Below are 24,148 nucleotides of genomic sequence, written 5' to 3'. Positions count from 1 at the left end.
ATCTAGATTCATCAGTTATAGACATTATCCAAATATAGGAAGTAAATGAAGATTTCATTCAAGTTACTTCTCTGTATTCCCTCAAATTTCATGTCAGGTCCTCTGTTACCTTTGAAACTTTTCTTTCTTCTTGTCCTGTTGATGCGTATTCTAAGTTGAGAATGTGAGCCAATGCCTTTTCCTTTCACCTTTCTTATACTTCTGCTCGGTTTCTTAGCAGTACTTTCACATATGTAATATTAAGATTTATATTGTTCTGTAACCATAATTAATTGTTTAATATGTTTTGACTTTAGGTTGAATATAAAAGTTGAAAATGGACCAAAAATATTCATGCGATGACTATATAAATATTTTCATGGCAGACCTGGGTATTCAGTAGTGTACTATGCTTACAGCTTTTCTGCTGGGTTTCTTAACTGTCTTTCCTTTTTTCTCACACTGTTTGCCTTCATAGCCGTTGAGTTCTTCTTCCTCTTTATTTTTCCTTAAGCTTCCTCCTGGAGACTTCTGTCATTGTCCTTTGATCTGCAGTGGTGGCTCTGTAGGCTGGTTGCGTAGCTGACATCCTGCAACTTTTTTTCTTTGCTTTCTTGGCATGTATCTACTTTTCCTGGAAGCTGTGTCTTCACACTTTACTGAATAACATTCTTCAATATTTTTCCAAGAATGGGTTCATAGGAGATAAACATTTAAAAATTTCTGACTGGTTGAAAGTGTCCATTCTTTCCATAATCTTGATGATAGTTTGGATAGAATTCTAGGTTGAAAATTTTTTTTTCTTAGAACTCTCTGGATATTACTTTATTGTTTTCTGATATTCAGTGTTACTGCTAAGTCTGATTCCAGTTTACTCGATATTTCTTACATGATTAACACTTCTCTGCCATCTCTAATGTTCTCCCCCATCTCTAAATGTTTTAGGATCTTTGTTTTCTCCTTGCTGTTCTGAAGTTCACAATGCTGTGTTTAGGAATTTTTTGGTTCATTTTGAACACTCAGTGGATCTTCACAGTCTGAAAACTTGTGTCCTTTAGCTTTGGGCAAAATCTCTTTAATTATTTACTCTTCTATTTTCTCTGTATTCTTTGTAAGACCTTTTTTAAATAAAAATTTGGTCCTTCTAGATGAATTCTTTAATTTTTTTTGTATTTTTCTAATTTACCTTTAATCTTCCTACTTCTGGAGACATTTTTCTCTATTTTATCTTCCAGTGTTTCTGTTGAACTTTGTATATTTCAAGATACCTTGCTCTCTGATTGTTCTTTTAACATAGTATCTTGTTCTTGTTTTACGCGTGGAGTATTTTCTAAAATCTATCAGAGAATACGCACTAGAGTATTTTTAAGGTTCTTTCCCTCTGTGTGGTTTTTTTTTCTGTTCGTAAATTTGGCAGTCCTCTTCAACTTTATAGGCTTTCCCAGATGCTTTTTGAGCTTTGGTAAGCTGTTCATATTTACGGATGAGACAATAGAAAAACCGACTGAGTTCTGTGTACTTGGGTGTCGCTTATCTTTTTTTGAAGGGCTGGGGAATAGCTTCTTAAAAGGCTGTCTTACTTTAGGTGGGGTGGGTCAGGTGCTGATCCTTAATTGGGATTAGTAAGTTCTGGAAAGACTTAACAGGGGCAACAACAAAGTCTATACCAGCTGTCCTAGTTTTTCTCTAACATTTCATTCTTTTAGATATACCACCATCCGGTGCTTGTTTGTCTGTTTGCTTTTGTTTGGAGGGTAGGGTATGGTTGCTAGTATCTGTGAGCAGCAGTAGAAATGGGGATCTTTATTCTCTGTCCTAGTCCCATCCCTAGTCATACCTAGGATTTCTGGGTGAGTCTCTGGATTTTGTTGGGCAAATTGGTTCTTCTCCATGGGTATTCTTGGCACTCATTTCTTCCACCTCACTTCATTAGTCACTATTCTGTTTTCTAATTGCAAAAAATTATTGAAATTTTCTGTCAGCTACTTCCCCTTTATTATTGTGGGTTTATTCCCTTACTGTCGTTTTTAATGAGAGTCCTGAAGGGAGAGCAGGTAAAATCCTGGGCTCAGAAGTTGCAAATGCTTAGGAAGACATGAGAGCATCTATTTTAGAAGGCTTTCCATCAGAAATTGTAACACTCATATTAGTGCGTAAAGGCATTAACTCTTGGCTCTCAAGAAAATGTGGTTTTCAAAAATGACTTAGTCTTTGAAGTCTCTAATTATATAAAGTCCACTATGATCAGGGTATTAAATGGAAAGTAATAATGATATTTCTGGGCCAGATACTTGTTGAAATGCTTTATTGAATACAGTCTCATTGAATGCTCACAGCAACTGCATGAGGTAGTGTATTATTTTCCTCAGTTAATATATGAGGGAACTGAGGCATAGTAAAGTTGGGTTCTTGCTGAAGCACTGTATGAACGACATAAAACATGATTTCCTAGCCGTGTTGATCTGTACAGGAGTCAAGTGAACTACAGTCTAGTTTATCTTTTTTCCTAGAAGTTAGTGGCTTTTTGGTAAATATTATGGAATGAAACATTGAGAAAAGAAGTACTGACTTCTCTAGGCTGATACTCCTTGGTAAAGCCAGTAAAGTTAAGGAAAACATTAACTTTCCTCTCTTGTCTCAGACCACAGAGCCAGGATTTTGTGCTGGTCAGTTAGATGTAATACTCACTCATAGTTTTTAGTACTTGACTGTTACTTACACACACACAACTTTGTTTTGTTTTTGGTTTTTTTGGGGGGGACGGAGTCTTGCCCATGCTGGAGTGCAGTGGCGTGATCTCATCTCACTGTAAGCTCCGCCTCCCAGCTTCATGCCATTCTCCTGCCTTGGCTTCCTCCCGAGTATCTGGGACTACAGGCACCCACCACCACGCCCGGCTAATTTTTTTTTGTATTTTGAGTAGAGACGGGGTTTCACTGTGTTAGCCAGGATGGTCTCGATCTCCTGACCTCATGATCAAACCGTCTCAGCCTCCCAAAATGCTGGGATTACAGACGTGAGTCACTGTTTTTTTTTTTTTTTTTTAATTTCAAGAGATGGGGTTTCATTCTGTTGCCCAAGCTGGAGTATAGTAGCATGGTTCCTAGGTCGCTGTAGTCTGGAGCTCCTGGGCTCAAGTGATCTTCCCACCTCAGCTTCCCTAGTAGCTAGCACTACAGGTGTGCCATCACACCCAGCTTTTACATATATATATATTTATTTCTTGTAGAAACAAGGTGTCACCATGTTGCCCAGGCTGATCTTGAAATGCTGGCCTCAAGCAATCCTCCTGCCTCAGCCTCCCAAAATATTGGGATTACAGGCATGAGCCATTGTACCTGGTGGACTATGGTGGAAAGCATATTCCATTTCTAGAGATTTGTTCTATAGTTGTACAAGTGCACAAAGACATGCACAGAATTGTTTACGATATTATTTGTAATAGAACACTGGGAAAACCTAAATATCCATCAATAGGAGATTGGTTAATTTGTGATAGGCACATCCATCCACACGATGAAATGCTTTATAAAAAAATGAGATGTATGCAGATAGAGAAAGATCTTTGAGTAATATATGAAAAAAATCATGTACAGTGACCCTACTTGTGTAAGATGTGTGCTTGTGTGTTTGTATACATGTAGAAAAAAATTAGAATATATGAAAGGAAGTGTTCCTTTAAGTTTACCAATGTGGTAGGTTTATTACAAGTTGCTTTCAGATTTATATTGCATAGCTAATAGGATACCTCGGGATTAAAAAGTTACCTGTCTTATGTAATCACCTTTTATTTTCATTTTATTTAAAATAATTAATAATTGTATATATTCCTGGGATACATAGTGATGTTTCAAATATATAATGCGAGCTTGTCCAGCTTGCAGCCCACAAGCTGCATGTGGCCCAGGATAGCTTTGAATGCAGCCCAACACAAATTAGTAAACTTTCTTAAAACATCATGAGATTTTTTGTGTGTGTGATTCTTTTTTTTTTTTAAGCTCATCAGCTATTGTTAGTTTTAGTGTATTTTATATGTGGCTCAAAACAGTTCTTCTTCCAGTGTGGCCCAGGGAAGCCAAAAGATTGGATACCCCTAATATAACGTATAGTGATGAAATCAGGGTAATTAGCATATCCATCATCTCAAACATTTGTCATTTCTTTGTGTTAGGAACATTCAATATCCTTCTCCTAGCTATGTGAAACTATATATTATTGTTAACTGTGGCCATCCTAGAGTGGTAGAACTTATTCCTCCTATCTAGTTGTAATTTTGTATCCCTTAACAAATCTCTCCTTACTCCTCCGTTTGTCTACCCTTCCTAGCATGTGGTATACTCTGTTCGCCGTTTTGCTTCTGTGAGATCAGGTTTTTTTTTTTTTATAGCTTCCACGTATGAGTTTAACTTTCTGTTCCCTGGCTTTTATTTCACCTAACATAATGTCCTCCAGTTCCATCCATGTTGCCATGAATGACAGGATTTCATTCTTTTTTATGGCTGAATAGTATTCCATGGCATATTATAGCACATTTTCTTTATCCACTTATCTGTTGTTGGACATCTGAATTAATTTCATATCTTGGCTATTGTGAATAGTACCACAGTAAACATGGGGGTACAATGGCTCTCTGATACGATGATTTCTTTCCTTTGGATAAATTCTCAGTAGTAGGATTGCTGGTAGTTCTATTTGTAGCTTTTTGAGGGACTTCATACTGTTCTCCATAGTGGTTATAACTAGTTTGCATTCCCACCAGAAGTAGATGAGTTCCCTTTTTTCTGCATCCTCACCAGCATTTGTTTTTGTTTGTTTGTTTGTTTTTATAATAGCCAGCCTACCTGGGGTGAGATGATACCTCATTGTGGTTTGATTTGCATTTCCCTGATGATTAGTAGTGATGAGCAGGTTTTCACATATTTGTTGACCATGCATATGACTTGCTTTGAGAAATGTCTTTTGGGATCATTTGCCCATTTTTAAATCAGTTATTTATTTATTTATTTATTTTTTGCTGTTGAGCTATTTCAGCTCCTTGTATATTTTAGATATTAATCTCCTGTTGGATGGTTAGTGTCCAGATATTTTCTTCCATTCTGTAAGTTGTCTTTTACTCTGTTGATTGCTTTCTTTGCTGTGCAGAAGTTTTTAGTTTGATACAATCCCATTTGTTTATTTTTGCTTTTGTTGCCTATGTTTTGAGGTCTTATTTATAAAATATTTGCCCATACTGATGTACTGAAGCATTTCCTATATGTTTTCTTCTAGTAGTTTTATTATTTGGGGTGCTATATTTAGGTATTAGATGCATTTTGAGTTGATTTTTGTATAGGGTAAGAGGTAGGCATCTAATTTCATTCATAAAATACGTAATTTGGCCCGGTGTGGCGGTTCACACCTGTAATCCCAGCACTATGGGAAGCCGAGGTGGGCAAATCACCTGAGGTCAGGAGTTTGAGACTAGCCTGACCAACATGGAGAAACCCCATCTCTACTATAAATACAAAATTAGCCAGGCATGGTGGAGCGTGCCTGTAATCCCAGCTACTCGGGAGTCTGAAGCAGGAGAATCACTTCAACGCAGGAGGTGGAGGTTGCATTGAGCCGAGATTGCGCCATTGCATTCCAGCCTGGGTGACAAGAGCGAAACTCGGTCTCAAAAAAAAAAAAAAAAAAAAACCTTTCTCTCTCTCTATCTCTATCTCCCTATTTCATATGGATATCCAGTTTTCCCAGCACTGTTTGTTGAAGAGACTGTCCTTTCCCCAGTGAATGTTCTTGGCACCTTTGTCAAAAATCAGTTGGCTGTAGGCTGAGTGTGGTGGCTTATGCCTGTAATTCTAGCACTTTGGGAGACTGAGGCAGGCGGATCACGTGAGGTCAGGAGATCAAGACCAGCCTGGCTAACATGGTGAAACTATGTCTTTACTAAAAATACAAAAATTAGCCAGGGGTGTTGGTGGACACCTGTAATCCCAGCTACTCAGGAGGCTGAGGCAGGAGAATTGCTTGTACCCAAGAGGTGGAGGTTGCAGTCAGCCAAGATCGCACCATTGCATTCCAGCTCTAGGTGACAGAGCAAGACTCCGTCTCGGGCAGGGAGCGGGGAAAGAAAAAAACTACTGATTTTTGTATATTGGTTTTGTTATCTTGCAACTTTACTGAATTTATCAGATCTGAGGGTTTTTTGGTAGAGTCTTTAGATTTTTCCATTTATATAAGATCATGTCATCTGCAAACAGGGACAGTTTGATTTCTTCCTTTGGATGCCCTTTCTTTCTCTTGCCTAATTGTCCTGGCTAGGAGGAATTGTTACGTCTGATGGGGAATATAGGAACTTTAAATTCTATGTCCTTAACTACTATTTTATTTTACCATGAGCATGTATATTTTATAAAAAAGCATGATAGTTTTCAGTATTATAGCAACAATCACCAACTGGCCTTTGGTGATTTAGATTTCCTTGGTGAGTTAGAAATCTAATGGGAACAGTTTGGGAATCTGTATCCTAACAGGTATTTCTTTTTTTTTTTTTTTGAGACGGAGTCTCGCTCTGTCACCCAGGCTGGAGTACAGTGGCACGATCTTGGCTCACTGCAACCTCCACCTCCTGGGTTTAAGTGATTCTCCTGCCTCAGCCTCCCGAGTAGTTGGGATTACAGGCGTGCACCACCACACCTGGCTAATTTTTGTATTTTTAGTAGAGGCGGGGTTTCACCACGTTGGTCAGGCTGGTCTCGATCTCCTGACCTCGTGATCGGCCCGCCTCAGCCTTCCAAAGTGCTGGGATTACAGGCGTGAGCCACCGCTCCCGATCCTAACAGGTATTTCAAGTGGTCCCCATGGTCAGATAACTGTGCTAGAGAAAGAGTGAACTGCATACAAATATGCATAATTAAGATTAAGAGGAAATTACCATAAAAGGAAATTAAAAGAATGGGATTGCTTTGAATGATGCTCAACTAAGAAATTGTAAAATTTGGAGATGATAAATGATTCTCTAGGAAATTATCAAATCTTAGAGATAGTAAACCTAGCTTATTTCAGATAGAATGGAAGAAACTAAAAAACATATGAGAGCTATTGCCTCACCTGTATCACTGGTGAATTATTTCAAATCTTCATGAAACACCTAATTCCTAATCTATTTAAAGTATTTCAGAGCAGAGAGAAAAAAGTAGTTCGCAAGTTCTGCTGAAAAAGCCAGTATAACACCAACTCCAAAGCATGGCAAAGATTATGTATGCTTTGAAACTTAATTATTCTAAGATTGTGGTTAAAATATTTTATAAATATTATTTGGGAAAGTAATACACCACGTCTAAATGAAATTCATTCCACGAATCAAAGGATGGTTCTATGTTAGGAAATCTGTTAATATACTTACTTATATCTTAATATACTTAGTAATATCAGTGGGCCAAAGAGAAAATTATGATCTTTTAGTTTTCTGCACAAAATCCACATATGATAAAATTAACATCTTTAAGTGGTTTTTGAAAATATAAAACCCAAAACAAGATTCTTAGAAGAACAGAACTAGAACTAGCTTTTTGTTTGTTTTGTTTTGAGATGGAGTTTCCCCCTTGTTGTCCAGGCTGGAGTGTAATGGCACGATCTTGGCTCACTGCAACCTCTGCCCCCCGGGTTCAAGTGATTCCCCTGCCTCAGCCTCCTGAGTAGCTGGGATTAGAGGCATGGGAGGCATGTGCCACCACGCCCAGTGGTAATTTTGTATTTTTAGTAGAGACAAGGTTTCTCCATGTTGGTCAGGCTGAACTCGAAATCCTGACCTCGTGATCCGCCCGCCTCGACTCCCAAAGTGCTGTGATTACAGGTGTGAGCCACCGCTCCCGGCCTTAAGAGTTTCTTTAACCAAAGATGTTGGCAGAGTGTTAGCCGGTATCATGCTTAATGATAAAACACTAGAAGTGATCTTGTTAAAGTTTGGAACAAGACCATAAATCAATTGCTATCCCAAATAAAATCTCAGTTTATTCTGACAAATGATTCTAAGGATTATTTAGAAGAATAAATATATGAGGATAATTCAGAAATTTCTAAACAGCAAAAAAATCGAGGGTGGACTAATCCTATCAGATGTTTAAATATTATAAAGCTAAAGTAATTAAAACACTGGGTTACAGCTCCAGGACTAGCATACAAAACTGTAACATAAGGAGCCCAGAAATAAGCACATGTAAATATAGGAGTTGCTTTTCAAGTTAATGGAGAAAAGAGTTTTTTAATAAATGGTTAACTTTTTCTTTTTTTTGCGGGGGAGACAGTCTTGTTCTGTTGCCCAGGCTTAAGTGAAGTAGCACCATCATAGCTTACTGCAGCCTCAAACTTGTAGGCAAAAGTGATCCTCCCACCTCAGCCTCCTGAGTAGTTGGGACTACAGGCATGTGCCACCACATCCAGTTAATTTTTAACTCAATTTTTTTTTCGTATAGATGAGATCTCACCATGTTGCCAGGGCTGGTCTTGAACTCCTCCTGGCCTCAAGCAGTCCTCCTACCTTGGCCTCCCAGAGTGTTGCAATTACAGGCATGAACCACTGCTCCTGGCCTCAATGGTTAACTATTGAGGAGGATCAAAAGGATATCTGGTTTGCTTCTCATTCCAAAGTAAATTCCAGTTTTGTCAGATTTGGATATTTTCAATATTAATCATAAACATTCTAGAAGAAAACATGTATAAAGACCTTTTTTCTAAGTCTAGCAAACTCAAAAGTCCTAAAAGGGGGAAATTATAAGCTTGTATAAAAATTGAAAATTCTGTATCACCAAAACAGCTTTTTTGGAAAAAACAGATAAACTAGAAAACAACGTGTACAATATGATCTGGCTTCTGCCTAAGTCATCAGCTCCATCTGCTGCATTCCCTCCTCCCCATCAATCCTACACACACTTAAACTACACACACTTACAGCTACACTCCGGTCTTTCCTTCCTGAGGGTGCTCAGTAAATAGTCATTGAATAAATGAATTAATTCTGTGAGAGTTTGCAGGTCAATATGTATGATATAATAAAACCTTTTTTAAATGATACGAAGTTTCAGTCTGTCACCCAGTCTGGAGGGCAGTGGCTTGATCTCGGCTCACTGCATCCTCCACCTCCTGGGTTCAAATAATCCTCCCACCTCAGCCTCCCGAGTAGTTAGAATTACCAGTGTACACCACCACACCTGGCTAACTTTTGTATTTTTAGTAGAGATGGATTTCACCATGTTGGCCAGACTGGTCTTGAACTCTTTTTTTTTTTTTTCTGAGATAGAGTGTTGCTCTGTCGCCCAGGCTGGAGTGCAGTGGCATGATCTCAGCTCACTGCAAGCTCCACCTCCCGGGTTCACGCCATTCTCCTTCCTCAGCCTCCCGAGTAGCTGGGACTATAGGTGCCCACCGCCACACCTGGCTAATTTTTTGTATTTTTAGTAGAGATGGGGTTTCACCGTGTTAGCCAGGATGGTCTCGATCTCCTGGCCTTGTGATCCACCCGCCTCGGCCTCCCAGAGTGCTGGGATTACAGGCGTGAGCCACCATGCCTGGCCCAAGTGATTGGCCTGGGCCGCCTTGGCCTCCCAGAGTGCTGTGATTACAGGCATGAACCACTGTCCCTGGCCATAATAAAACTTCTTAAAATGAATAAAGAGGATTAACAATTCATTAAAAATTGCCAGAGAACAAGTTGGGCAAGTCAGGAAATTTTTTTGCATTTCTATGCAAATGACTAACAAATATAGAACTTTTAATAAATACCAATTAAAACAGCATTGAGATTCTGTCTCCCTTCTTGAACACTGCCTCCTCATTTCTAACCATTTCCTTGGTGTCTTCCCAAAATGTCAACAAACCATACTGTGAACTCCTTTTACGTCTTCCCTCTGTCTAGCAGATACCTGGCATACATTACATGCATTGTTATATAAACAAAAGTATCTGAGATATGTAATGATCCTCTGCGAGGCGTCAAGTGGGCAGAAAAGAGTAGAGGATTGAGGCCGAGTGGCCTCTCCTTTTTTAACTCTCCTTTTCCTCATAGTTCCCTTAATGATGTAGCCTGCCTCTTTATTCTCTTAGCCCTTTTAAATTTCTTCAGAAGGACATGCTCCTTAGTGGCAGGAATGGGAACTTCTTTGAGTGCTGGTCAGCCAGCAAAAATGACTCTTTTTGTGTTTGTAAACAAATGGTTATTATTGTTGTGATACAATTGCTTAATCATTAATAGGTGCTTTTTTTGAAGTCCTGTGAATACTTTTCTTCGGACTTAATACCACAGCGTCTCAGATACTTTATCTTCCTTTGAGCGTTTTGGAAAAACAGACTAAAACTGCTGTCTCTGTACAAAAATGTGTATTATTTGAAAAGATACAACAGGGATACTTAGTGTTTAAGATAAGATTATAATATCTGCGTAGTAGAAACCTCCAGCTTTTAGAGTTATAATTTTGTAATCTGAAATCCTATTTTTCGAATGTAATATTTACTTGCGCTAGCAAGTCTGGAAATACTTGTTGAAAGACTGGAATGATTAATGTAGATCCTTGAACACTTTCATGCTTTAAATAAAAGGACAGACAAATTTTGTTCATTTTAAAGAACAGTAGTGTAGCCATATTAAATACATTTGGAAAATAAGAGGGAAAAATCCAACTCTTAATCTCACCTAAAAAATTGTGATAGACTTTTTTTTAATAGTTTCCAAATTTGTGTTTTTATGGTTAAAATTATGTATATTGCCTTTCTTCCCCACTTGATGAATCCTTAGCATTTTTCCATGTTGTTATGTCATTTAAAGACTATCACTTTAAATGGCTGCATAATTGTCTCTTAGTCACATGGTTGTATTTTATGTGCAGTGCTTATGAAGAAGAGTGGGTGGTATGTTGTTTCTTTAAACATGTGACTCGTAACAAAAAATTTTTTCTAAGAGAATTGCTAATTGTATGGATTTTGATAAGTAGGAGAACGGTGACCTTACTGCAAAGCGGTGACTTTTTGTTTGTAAACATATGAACCTGAAACTTGAGGAAGTTGGTTGTCAGTTGTGTTAAACCATCTATTAGATAGATATTTTGAGACGTTACAAACAAGTTGGGTAGCTGCTTATTTTTGAAGGGAGAATTTTGTCGTCAATCTTAATGTTAACATTATGTTATCTTATAGATCATGGAGCTTTGTGGTGCAACAAGACTTGGTTATTTTGGAAGAAGTCAGTTCTACATTGCTTTGAAACTTGTAGCTGTTGCCCAGTCTGGTTTCCCTTTAAGAGTGGAAAGTATAAATACAGGTAAATATAGAGTACACTAGTAACTGAAAGAAAATAGGCTTCTATTACAAATGAAGTCAAGTCAATAGAACCCTTGTGTCTTTCTGATCTTATAGTGGCATTTGTGACCTTGAGTGAAGTGTCGTGACTTTATTCCCACTACCTTGCATTTCTCACTTGAAAATACTAGAAAAATATGTCTGTCTTTTATTACGGCATAGTATATGTACTTCATCTGTATTTGACTGTATGTACTGTTCAAATGGCAAATTTTTAAGAATTTACTAAAAGTTGTTTAGAAATATTTTAAGCGAATAGTTTTATTAAGGTAAATGATAAATTATAGTGACCATCTTCATATATAGCATCCATGTTTTCTTCATTTCTAATAAAACAACATTATACTTTGTATTTTTGTTTGTTTGTTTGGGAAGGCTATGGAGGCTCCAGTTGAAATTAAGAAGTAACAGTTAACCTAAACTTTTTGATTGATAGAGACAATATTAAAATATTGGCAGACTAAAATCTAGTTACAGACATCTGACCGCATTACGATTTTGTATTGGTCCGTTTTTACACTGCTATAAAGAAATCCCTGAGACTGGGTAATGTATAAACAAGAGAGGTTTAATTGACTCACTTCCGCATGACTTGGGAGGCCACAGGAAACCTACAATCATGGCAGAAGGTGAATGGAAAGCAAGGCATGTCTTACATGGCCACAGGAGAGAGAGAGAGAGAGCAAGGGGGAATTGCCACAGACATTTAAACCATCCGATCTCATGAGAACTCACTCACTATCACAAGAACAGCAATGGGGGAATTGCCCCCATGATCTGATCACCTCCCATGTGGGAATTACAATTCGAGATGAGATTTGGGTGGGAACACAGAGTCAAACCATATCAAAGTGTTACATCATCAGATAATTTGTTTTTCAAGTATTTAGAGACTTGTTGATGTGAAAGAAGATAGAAAGTCTACAAAGATAGGCACTTAAATGCAGAGGGTTCTTTCGTTTTCATAGCGTAAAGGGGAAAGAGAAAAATTAAGATTTTTAAAATAATCTGTACAGAAAAATTGCTGTAAAATTCTGTAAATATCAGAATTTGTAGAAATAGTTTTAAGTACCAGTTTAGTTTATTGGTCAGTGGAGGTTTTCATTGTGGACCTCTAGTTTGCCACACATCTTTCTTCTAGTGTTGGGAGTTTACATTCTTTTCAGGTAATTTTGAATTCTTTTACATGTATATTGAATAAGCTTAATAGTTTCCCTCCTTCATATGGAGGTTCTAAAGAGAGACAGAGGTAATCATATAATGGAGGTAAGTACACTTTCCTCTGAAATGATTCTGTAGCTGTATTTTTTCTGGTCTAAAAGTATCACTTATGATTTACCTGCAAACAGTTTTTCAGTCCTTCCTCTTTCTCCTCTATTTAAAATTGAATGTAGAATAGAATACTGTGTACCATGTTTTTGGTAGGTGAACAGTAAGGTATTTTTAGGAATTTCTGCCATGAAAATTTCTAAATCTAGTCTCAGACTTAGTGACATATTCTGTGTTTTACTTAGAGGTCTAAAAGCTTACTTTAAAGACCCGGTGTGAGTAGAAGCAGCCTAGGCTTTGGGGTCTGACTGACCTAGGTTTAGATCCTGTCAGTTACTACGAGCATGACCTTGCCATCATGAAACCTCAGTTTTCTTTTCTGTAAATAGGGACTTTGCAGGCGTACTGTGGTTACGAGGTGAAATAAAGATTCAATGACAAGTGTAGGGCTAAACATACATAGACATTTGATATAGCCATTGTTATCACTCACTAGAAGGACAATTTGGTTTTATTACTTCTTTCTAGGTAACAGTCTCCCTAAATAATGTAAGGGAGATTATGGTCCACATTTTGTGGTGATAGACATTTTGTGCCTTTTGTTTTTGTATGCATTTTTACAAAAATTCTGATATCTAATTCATGTCTTTAGTTTTTAATGTATATGTCCTTTTTTACTTTAAAGTAATGATTATTTTGTGGTTAACAGTAAAGGACCTTCCTCTGCCAAGATTTGTTGCTTCAAAAAATGAACAGGAATCTCGCCATGCAGCCTCATATTCTTCAGATTCTGAAAATCAAGGGTCATATTCTGGTGTAATTCCCCCACCACCTGGCAGGGGGCAAGTGAAAAAGGGATCCGTAAGCCATGATACGGTTCAGCCTCGTACATCTGCAGATGCACAGGTAATCACATGCATGTAAATATTAGCAGTTGATGCCCTGTGCAAATGCTTCACTAAAACATTTATTGGTAGCTTAATAATTAACATGTCTCCTTAAAATTACAATTTTAAAATATTGTTCTTTTCTAGGAACCTGCCTCCCCAGTAGTTTCACCACAGCAATCCCCACCAACTTCTCCACACACATGGAGGAAGCACAGCCGTCATCCCAGTGGTGGGAATAGTGAGAGGCCTCTTGCGGGACCTGGGCCATTTTGGTCTCCCTTTGGTGAAGCACAATCAGGTATTTAGAGATTTATTGATTAGAGTGTCGTTGTGTTGCCCAGGCTGGTCTTGCACTCCTGGGTTCAAATGATCCTCCTGCCTCAGCCTCCTGAGTAGGTGGGGATTATAGGCTTGTGCCACAGAACCTGGCTTAGAGATTTTTTTAAAATAACAATTATTCAGGGTTGTAAATTGAAGGAAACTTGATAATATTCCTTCAGGAGTTGCCTTCAAGACAGTTTTTAATTGTAAGTTAAGTTAAATAAAAGCAAAAGCCAACTATGGAGATTTATAAGTGGATACATTGCTTTGAAAAGTGGTAATTGCATTTATGTGTATCTATGATGCTTAGACACATTTATGGATACCAGATTCTCTAAAGGTAAAATGAATAATTATTTCCCAGAATATTATGTATAAATTACATAAATTTTATTGATAAGGAGAGCACAAAATAATTGAAGATATTTAAATGAGGTATAATTTCTAATTGAACAGAAAAGATTCCATTTTGGAAACTGTTAGATTTCTTCAGAGTAAGAGTTTGAAAGAAAACTTCCTGATAACTTAAGTTTTTTCTTCAAACATGAGTCAGCATGTTTACCCATTCTCCTTATAGGTTCTTCTGCTGGTGATGCAGTGTGGTCAGGGCATTCCCCACCTCCACCTCAAGAAAACTGGGTCAGTTTTGCAGATACTCCACCAACCAGTACTCTTTTAACCATGCATCCTGCTTCTGTCCAGGTGTGACATTTTATTGGTATTGCATTTTTATTTGCTTCATTCAGAGTATTGCTCCAGTCATCATTTTTATATTTTGCTGTTGCAGATTTTATAAATGCAAATCCATTCATTTATTTAAAAGCAAAATTCTGCTCTGTGCATTTCAAATCTGTTATCATTGGAATGTTTCAGCTGATTTTATTTCAGTTTCTGATTTCCTAGTGAAGTTTTGAAAGGTTTCTGCATCTGGAAATATATTTGCTTGGCTTTCTTAGCATATTTTCATAACTTTCTGTTGCTTGCATAATTGCTGTCATTCTACTCATTTCTATAATCATTGTGCAAAAACATATCCAATAATCTGACTGTAACAGATATGTGGTTTTACATTTTAAATATCCACAAAAAGCAAGTTTTATTTTCAAAGATAAATAACCTAGCAATCTTGGTCCATATAATCATGTAGGTAGATACTGTACTGAGGAAAAAATGTTTCATTACAGGACCAGACAACAGTACGAACTGTAGCATCAGCTACATCTGCCATTGAAATTCGTAGGCAATCCAGTAGTTATGATGATCCCTGGAAAATAACAGATGAACAAAGACAGTATTATGTAAATCAGTTTAAAACCATTCAGCCTGATCTAAACGGATTTATTCCAGGTGAGTTGTTGAAAACAGAAGTTCTTCTAGATGGGACAGGACAGTCTCAATTTCATAATCTCAAAGATACTGTTTTATTGGTCATAGATTTTAATTATAAAATAATTATCAGATTATTTGTCTAAAAAGAATTTATAATCACTGGGAGCCAAAAACATGACATATTCACATATTAAAAATATCTTTTCCCAGTTAAAAAAGTCTAAGACTCTTACATTCTGTTGGTGGATCCGTAAGTTCAGAATAACATTAAACAACACTGTTTTAATATTTCAGGATCTGCAGCTAAAGAGTTTTTTACAAAATCAAAACTTCCTATTCTTGAACTTTCTCATATTTGGTAAGTGTGGTATATCATTAGTTGGGTGACTGGGTTGTTTCCAAGGAGTTTCTAGCAGATAGATTTTAGAGCCTTAAAAAATAAACAACTAACCCTTCAAGAATGCTGTCAAAGAACTCAGTATTTCCTTACAATAGCCAGCTTCTCTCTCATTCTGCAGAAAAGAAATAAGTGATACTGATACAGTAGTTCTTTGTAAAGAGCTAAAATTCTTTAAGCTGTATCAGCTGTCTTTTTGTTGCATGAGATAAAAGTTAGTTTGCACATACATGGTTATATTTATCCCTTTGGTGTTTTATCAAGTTTAGTTAAGTCCTATACCATGCCATAACTTTAGGAATGGTGTTAGCTTCCATTTAACCAGAGACTTAAGAATAGCTGTGTTGGAATATGGTTGGAATTGGCCATTAGAACACAAAGTGTAATCACAAATTACTTTATAAAAATGGTGGCTCATGCCTGTTATCTTAGCACTTTGGGAGGCCGAGGCAGGCGAACTGCCCGAACTCAGGAGTTTGAGACCATCCTGGGCAACACCGCGAAACCCTGTCTCTACAAAAAAATTAGCCGGGCATGGTGGCACATGCCTGTAATCCCGACTACTGGGGAGGCTGAGGCACGAGAATCGCTTGAACCCGGGAGGTGGAGGTTGCAGTGAGCCAAGATCACGCCACTTCACTCCAGCCAAGGTGACAGAACGAGACTCTGTCTCAAAAAAACAAAAACAAACAGAAAACACAGGCTGGGAGTTGTGGTTCACGCCTGTAATTCCAGCACTTTGGGAAGCCGAGGCAGGCAGATTGCTTGAGCCCAGGAGTTCAAGACCAACCTGAGCAACATGATGAAACCCCGTCTCTACAAAAAATTAAAAAATTAGCAAGGTGTGGTGGTGCAAGCCTGTAGTCCTGGATACTTGGGAGGCTTACATGGGAGGATTGCTTGAGTCCAGGAGGCAGAGTTTGCAGTGAGCTGAGATCATACCACAGCACTGTAGCCTGGGCAACAGAGTGAGACTCTGTCTCAAAAATAAGTAAAAAACGATTATCAAATAAACATAAATGTTAATTCCAGTGTGTATCAATGTATTTCTCTATATTCTAAATCATTTTTAATAGGTTTTTGGTAGCATAGAGTGCTTATTACAAGGTAGGTAGATAACACCTAAAACTGAAAACTCAAAAACTAGTAATATATGCATGCTATTTATAGTTTAAGGCAATCAAGACAAAAGTGGTTGTCTGTGTATCTAGGAAAGGGCATAGACAGCAAGGTGGAGTGGCTGTATTTCTGTTTTAAGCCTTGCAATTCTACTCAGTGATTTAAAGTATGTACATGTTGGCCCGGCGCAGTGGCTCACGCTTGTAATCCCAGCACTTTAGGAGTCTGAGGCAGGTGGATCACATGAGGTCAGGAGTTTGAGACTAGCCTGGCCAAAATTAGCCGGGCATGGTGGCGTGTGTCCGTAATCCCAGCTACTCAGGAAGCTGAGGCAGGAGGTGGAGGTTGCAGTGAGCCAAAGCTCATGCCACTGCACTCCAGCCTGGGCGACAGAGGAAGACTCCATCTCAAAAAAATATAAACAAAAAATAAAGTACATACATGGTGAATTTTGATAACATAAAAGCAAACTTTAAAAAATGTCACTAATTTATTACATGTGCCTTCTAAAAATGCATGTGAGTTACAGGTCATTCTTTTTGATGACCTTAATTATTGGGGCCACTTTTTAGAGAATTTCAAACACACAGGAAAGCTTAAGAGTACCATAAACCCTCACATACTACCACCTAGATTCTGCAGGTAACATTTTGCTACATTTGCTGTATTACACATCTTTCCGTGTATGGGATTTTTGTAGAGTTTGCACTTTCTCATGGAAAATATTTCTCTTGCTTCTTTTTGAGAAATGAAAGGATCCAAAGCGGAATGTGATTATATTTACAATAAACTTATCTTCTAGGGAACTCTCAGACTTTGATAAAGATGGTGCATTGACACTGGATGAGTTTTGTGCTGCTTTTCATCTGGTGGTTGCTAGGAAGAATGGCTATGATTTACCAGAAAAACTTCCTGAAAGCTTAATGCCCAAACTGATTGATTTGGAAGATTCAGCAGGTAAGACTGGGAGCTAAAGAGAGCTGTTTGCATGCCTTGATAAACATAATGCTTGATTCTGAAAGAAAAATCAAGATAGAGGTTAACCAGAGCTTAATAGCCAAGGTATTTCATCAAGTGTACATAGATTTGTTATCAGAATAGGATGTATGAGCCAAACTTGGATTTGTCTTATTCAGTCTACTTTTAAAAATAAAGATAAGTAATATATACCACTATTTTACCTTTATATTTGTGGCTTGCCAAGATTTGAAGAGCATTTCAGCATCTTGTTATTTTGCTATCCTTTAATTGTGATAAATATTGTCTCATTATAAACATTTTTCTCTTTAATACGTCTTAATTTGTTGAAGGGAAATTACGTGGTTCATCATTAGACCTTTACAGTTGTGAGCATTTTTCTTTAAAATGCCAAGCTCTCTTCTGCAGACTCAAAGAAATCTGGAGTTTTTGTGTTTGATTTTAGAGAATGCTGTGTTGTTAACAAGAATGCGAAATGCTCGTATTTATTGGGACCTTTCTTTCTTTCTTCCTTCTCTTTTTTTTTTTTGAGACGGAGTCTCGTTCTGTCACCAGGCTGGAGTGCAGTGGCATGATCTCGGCTCGCTGCAGTTTCCACCTCCCGGGTTCAAGCGATTCTCCTGCCTCAGCCTCCTGAGTAGCTGGGACTACAGGCACACGCCACCATGCCCAGCAAATTTTTGTATTTTTAGTAGAGACGGGGTTTCACCACGTTGGCCAGGATGGTCTGTATCTCTTGACCTCATGATCTGCCTGCCTCGGCCTCCCAAAGTGCTGGGATTACAGGCGTGAGCCACCATGCCCGGCCTGGACCTTTCTTTAAAAAGAAAAAGAATATCAAGGGCTAAAAATTAGTACATTTTTCTTAAATTCTGAGTGAATAAAAGGAAATCTAATGTTTAATTCTTAATGAATCTAATTAAAATAAATTATTGTCTTCAGTGTTTTATCTAAATTCTCATTTGGATGTGATGATGGAAAGAATTTAATACTTTTAAAAGGGAAGTTCAAATAGAATTTGGCTCTCAAAAGGGCATTTTTCTAACAGGCAGCATCTCTTTAACCTAAAAATATACATGTCTGACTTAGTTGTCTAAATTACACAGAAGGAATCAGATGCATGAAATTACTGTCACAAAGAGAACAGTCTCCTTGGAGTCAATAATCTGAATGTGCTTCTAGTTTTGCCAATTTCGCCTATGACCTTGGGCAAGTTCTAATCATTTACTGTATTTTTCCCTTCTGTTTCTCCACCTGAAATGTGGATTTGATGCCATTCGCATTTCAGGACCTGAATTGTACACTGACCTTTTATCAACCAATAGGTTGATTCTAAAAATATGGCATTGATTTTAATTTCTTAAGCACATTTTTCTATGATAATCCTAGCATTTGGGGATTATTTCAGGTAGTTGTGAAGCATCAGCCTCTAACTTGAGCTGAAAGCTTAGTATCTTTATTAGGTAATTTTGATTCAAAGTACTTTGATTTACCTACTTAAGAAATAAAAACAACTTCTTTGTTAAACACCTATGATAGCAACCAAAAGAGAGAAGAAAATGTGGTAACTTCACACTTTCAGTATCATTGATTTAGAAATTGGACTTGTACCTAGAGCTTTTATATGACTTCAAGCCTTTGAAAACCGACAGCATAATAATACAAGAAACTAATTTCAATGAAAAGTTTAATGTCTTGTAGGTGATTTTGTAGAGGCTTGTCTGATTCTGTTGTCTGCTGTATTTGTCAGTGAATCTGGCTTTTGCATGCATTTATTGGGTTTCTTTTTCCTTTATTTAATTTAAATAAAAATCAAGTTCTTTGTAAATTTGATCTATAAGGTTGATGGTTCAGGAAGTTTTTTTCTGGGCATTTATCTTTTTGTCTAATTTTACACCTATTAGATCTGTTTAAAAGACAGACTGATTTTATTGCCTGTGTATATCTATGCACTGTTGCCCTAAATATAATTTTGAAACTATCACAGACCCAGATAGTTTTTTTTTCCCCTCACAACATATGGTTTTCTCACCAAATTTATTGTAAACATTTGGATCACACAGTATTACATTCAAATCTGCTTTTCATATTTACAAATGATAAATTTTGGAATTCTGTTGATTCTGGGGTGATGTAATACAAATTATCATTTTTTTCCCACCTATCATAAACCTGAGATTCACATGACAAAAGGTCCTTTGAGTATAGAAATTGTTTTGTGACTCTGTGGGTCAGTCAGTATCCGTAAAAATCATTATAAAAAAAAATTAGCCGGATGTGGTGGTGTGTGTGCACCTGTAGTCCCAGCTACTTGGGAAGCTGAGGCAGGAGAATTGCTTGAACCCTGGAGGTAGAGGTTGCAGTGAGCCAAGATCGCACCACTGCATTCCAGCCTGGGTGACAGAGTGAGACTGTCTAAAACAAACAAAAAAAAATTATAAAAATAGCTGTGTTTTGGCTGGGCACGGTGGCTCACGCCTGTAATCCCAGCACTTTGGGAGGCCAAGGCAGGTGGATCACGAGGTCAGGAGATCAAGCCCATCCTGGCTAATACAGTGAAACCCCGTCTACTAAAAATACAAAAAAAAATTAGCCGGGCATGGTGGTGGGTGCCTGTGGTTCCAGCTACTCGGGAGACTGAGGCAGGATCATGGCATGAACCCGGGAGGTGGAGCTTGCAGTGAGCTGAGATTGCGCCACTGCACTCCAGCCTGGGGGACAGAGCGAGACTCCATCCCCAAAAAAAACAAAAAGAAAAAATAGCTGTGTTTTTAAAAGGTCATGGTTAAGAGGGTCATACTCAAATAGTTTCTTTTGGCTGACATTAGAATTTATTGTAAATATTCCTCTGTGGAGCCTTTCTGACTATAGGCAGAGGTAGTTTATCTCATTTCTGATCTCTTATAGCATTTTCTACATGCTAATTACTGAAACATACCACACTAAATCCTGGGTTTTTTTCCGCCTTCCTATCACTATACTCTGAATTCCTTGAAATAAGGGAAATGTATCCTATTTATTGTAGTATGCTTAAAACATACCACTTTGCCAGGCACTGCACTAATATTGGATGAATTCTACATGTGTGCCATTTTCAAAGGAAGGTATTTTTCTTGACATTTTTCTACCTTTGAAAATATAGCGATTTGTTATCCTAGGTTTATGATGTTGGGACATACTAAAACATTAGTTCCACAAATATTCTGTACTTGAAGTTTAACTGTTAGAGGCAAATAGATGGTGAGCAGTGGTCACTTGAGTTATAGCTTCTTGGAGTAACATGCTAGGCTTTCTATAGGCATGCAGACTGGGTGGGGTAAATGTGCATTTTTTCCAAAATTACTTGAACAGGTATGCAGGGTTAAATCATAGATAAAATAGAACTACTAAGGATTATAGGTAGAAGTACTTCTGTCGACCTGAGTTAGAATATTTAATAACATCAGCACTGAATTTGGCAACTAAAATAAATAGAAAGGGAAACTTGATTTTTGTTGTCTTGCAAAGGAAAGCATACAAAATTCATCTGCAGAAAGAGCTTTCTGAAACTGAATTAAAGAATATTTAGCTTTTTAAGAGTGTTTGTCTTCTTTAAAAAAAAAAAAAAAAAAGATTAAGGTGGCCTGCCACAAACACATTGAGGTACTATACATTTTAATGTCTGAAGAATCTTCTCCTTTGCAAAGCACAGTTGCAATTTTAATGTACTTCTGTGATTGTTTGATACATATCTTTCTCTCAAACTAGACTAGAGCCTTCTAGGAAGGTAGGAACTGGATCAGTTTCGTTCATTATATCTCAGTGCCTAGCAAGGTGCAAATTGAGTACAGGAATAGACAGACATTCACATTGTTGAAATGATTAAATGACTGAGCCAATGAGTTTTAACTGTTTTCTACCTCTACACCACACTGCTCACATGTGCAACTCGCCAATCTCTGAGATGCTGAAAGAAGGAAAGGGATGTGTGCTTCCCTGTATCCATCTCCTTCCGCATGATCACTACTTTACACAGTAGATTTGGGCAGATGTTCATTGTTGTTTATAGAGTGCGTTGCATGGATCTACAAACTCTTTAAGAAGTACTTCCAACATGAATTTTTTTTTAAGCCAGAGAAAAGAAGGCACATGAGACTTTCCGTAAATAGTTTACTAGAAATCCACATAAATTCAGATTTGAGACTACCTTTGTGTAAGTAAATCACTGTTAAGAGTTTCTCATATTCATCCAGAAATTTTTAACATATATATAAAAACCTACACACAGGTATTGGTGTTTATGCAGATGCAATCATACTACACATCCTTGATTTTTTTTTTTTTCTTACAATGTTGGACATCTTTGTACTTTACAATTGATATGGTTTGGCTGTGTCCCCACCCAAATCTCATCTTGAATTCTCAGGTTTGTGGAAGGGACCCAGTGGGAGGTAATTGAATCATGGGGGCAGGTCTTTCCCATGCTGTTCGTGTGATAGTAAATAGTCTCACGAGATCTGATGGTATTATAAGGGGAGTTTCCCTACACAAGCTCTCTTTTTGCCTCCTGCCGTCCATATAAGATGTGACTTGCTCCTCCTTGCCTTCCACCATGATTGTGAAGTCTTCCCCAGCCATGTGGAACTGTAAGTCCATTAAACCTCTTTCTTTTGTAAATTGCCCAGTCTTCGTATGTCTTTATCAGCAGTGTGAAAATGTTCTAATACAATAATATATGGAGCCATCACATTTATGATTCAAAGTATTCCATAATATGATGTGCTTTAACCACTTTCTTATTGATGGATTTTGGGGTTGTTTTCTGGCTTTATCTTTAAAACACTGCTGCAGTGAACATGCTTATATGTATATCTTTGTTTTATACAAATAACCTGGAATCTTTGTTTTTGAAAATTCATTATTCAGGTACTCTTAGTTGCAGAAGAAAAAATAATGAAAATATGCACTAATGCTTATCATTAGCTTTCTAATTAAGAAATTACTTCTCAAACCACCCCTGCCCCCCAGACATACTCTGTCGCTGTCTGTCTCCCCGCCTACCCTGCTGTGTCTCTCTGTCGTGTGTCGTTTCTTTCCAGATATTTGGGTATTGTAGCTGATAAATCAGTACAGTTGAATTACAGATATTAGTAAAGATACACCATTTAATGAACTCGGTCGAAGTAAATAGAACTCAAATCCTGACAAAGACACTGACAAGCAAGGGCAGATGATACTTGAAGGGCAAAAACTCTATGAGGGCAATAACAATAGTAGGGGCTTTAAAAGATTATGGTTTGGGCCAGGCACAGTGGCTCCCAGAAGCATTTTGCTAGACCAAGGTGGGAGGATCACTTGAGGCCAGGAATTCAAGGTTACAGCTGTGATCGCACCACTGCACTTTAGCCTGGGTGACAAAGCGAGACCCTGTCTCTAAAAAAAAAAAAAAGGATTATGATTTCAAATTCAGCAGATTAGTAAGTATCCTTGGGAGTAATTAATGATACTTACAATTATTTTTTTGTAGAAGTGACCTTTTTCCTTTGCAGTTGTGCTATGAAAGTCAAAAGTGAATGAAAGATGAACGTCTCTGTCTTCCTCTGTTAGAAGGAGAACTCCATGGGAATGGGACCCTTGTCTTACTCAGTACTGGGTCTCGAGAGCCTGGAACCCCATAGGCCTTCAGTAAATGTTCACTGACTCAATTAGTGCTTTTTAATTTTGCCACCAAATTATACCCCCCAAAAAAGTAACATTATGTTTCTCCCCGCCCACGCCCTCCCCACCGAGATGGAGTCTTGCTCTGTCGCCCAGGCTGGAGTGCTGTGGCGCGATCTTGGCTCACTGCAACTTCCCCCTTCTGGGTTCAAGCAATTCTCCTGCCTCAGCCTCCCTAGTAGCTGGGATTGCAGGCATGCTAATTTTTGTATTTTTAGTAGAGACGGAGTTTCACCGTGTTGGCCAGGCTGGTCTTGAACTTCTGACCTCGTGAAGCGCCCACCTTGGCCTCCCAATCCCAAAGTGTGGGGATTACAGGCATGAGCCACCACTTTATCTTTCATTCTTCGTTTTTTATACTCTATTTCCACTATTTTCTCTGTAAGTTTTTAAGATAAAGCTCCAATTAACTGTTTTCCTCTTTATGAAATTTTAGTATTTATTTTGAATGGATTAACTTTAAATGGATTTTTTCCCATGTTTAGCTTTCTTTGGATAATGGGAACCTCCTATATATTGTAGGTAATATTCTTTGAACTATAATAGTTGAGTCAGATGTTGATCAGTACTGTCAAATGTTGATCAATGCTGTAAAAAGTCAGCAAGTTCAGTTTAATAAGAATTTTGGGTGAATATTTTGTTTCTTTTCAAACCTTGTTGGACACATTTTTACTTTGGTTTTTTTAAACCTTTGGTTTTAATTGAAAACAATTAGTCTTCTACATAGACCCTCTTTTAAGGTAGTTTTATTGAATAAGTTTCATAAACCCTCTTAAGGTCTGCTTACTAAGTTTCCATTTTGTGAAGTGTTAGGGAAAAGTGGAGTTCATTTTGGAAA

General features: G+C 37.7%; 1 protein-coding gene across 5 annotated transcripts in view; it reads left to right on the top strand.

Annotated features, from left to right (window-relative positions):
* The window catches only part of REPS1 (RALBP1 associated Eps domain containing 1), an 86,396-nt gene that overhangs the window by 31,661 nt on the left and 30,587 nt on the right, over window positions 1-24,148 (top strand). For all 5 annotated transcript variants that reach the window (XM_025383347.1, XM_025383346.1, XM_025383348.1 and 2 more), the window contains exons 2-8: window positions 11,149-11,272; window positions 13,289-13,485; window positions 13,614-13,767; window positions 14,368-14,492; window positions 14,975-15,137; window positions 15,414-15,477; window positions 17,438-17,592. In XM_025383347.1, the coding sequence (XP_025239132.1) occupies window positions 11,149-11,272; window positions 13,289-13,485; window positions 13,614-13,767; window positions 14,368-14,492; window positions 14,975-15,137; window positions 15,414-15,477; window positions 17,438-17,592 (982 nt within the window). The remainder of the gene's footprint in view (window positions 1-11,148; window positions 11,273-13,288; window positions 13,486-13,613; window positions 13,768-14,367; window positions 14,493-14,974; window positions 15,138-15,413; window positions 15,478-17,437; window positions 17,593-24,148) is intronic.

This window comes from Theropithecus gelada, chromosome 4 (genome assembly GCF_003255815.1).
Source record: "Theropithecus gelada isolate Dixy chromosome 4, Tgel_1.0, whole genome shotgun sequence".
NCBI classification, from domain to species: domain Eukaryota; kingdom Metazoa; phylum Chordata; class Mammalia; order Primates; family Cercopithecidae; genus Theropithecus; species Theropithecus gelada.
This window is presented reverse-complemented; position numbering and strand designations above follow the sequence as displayed.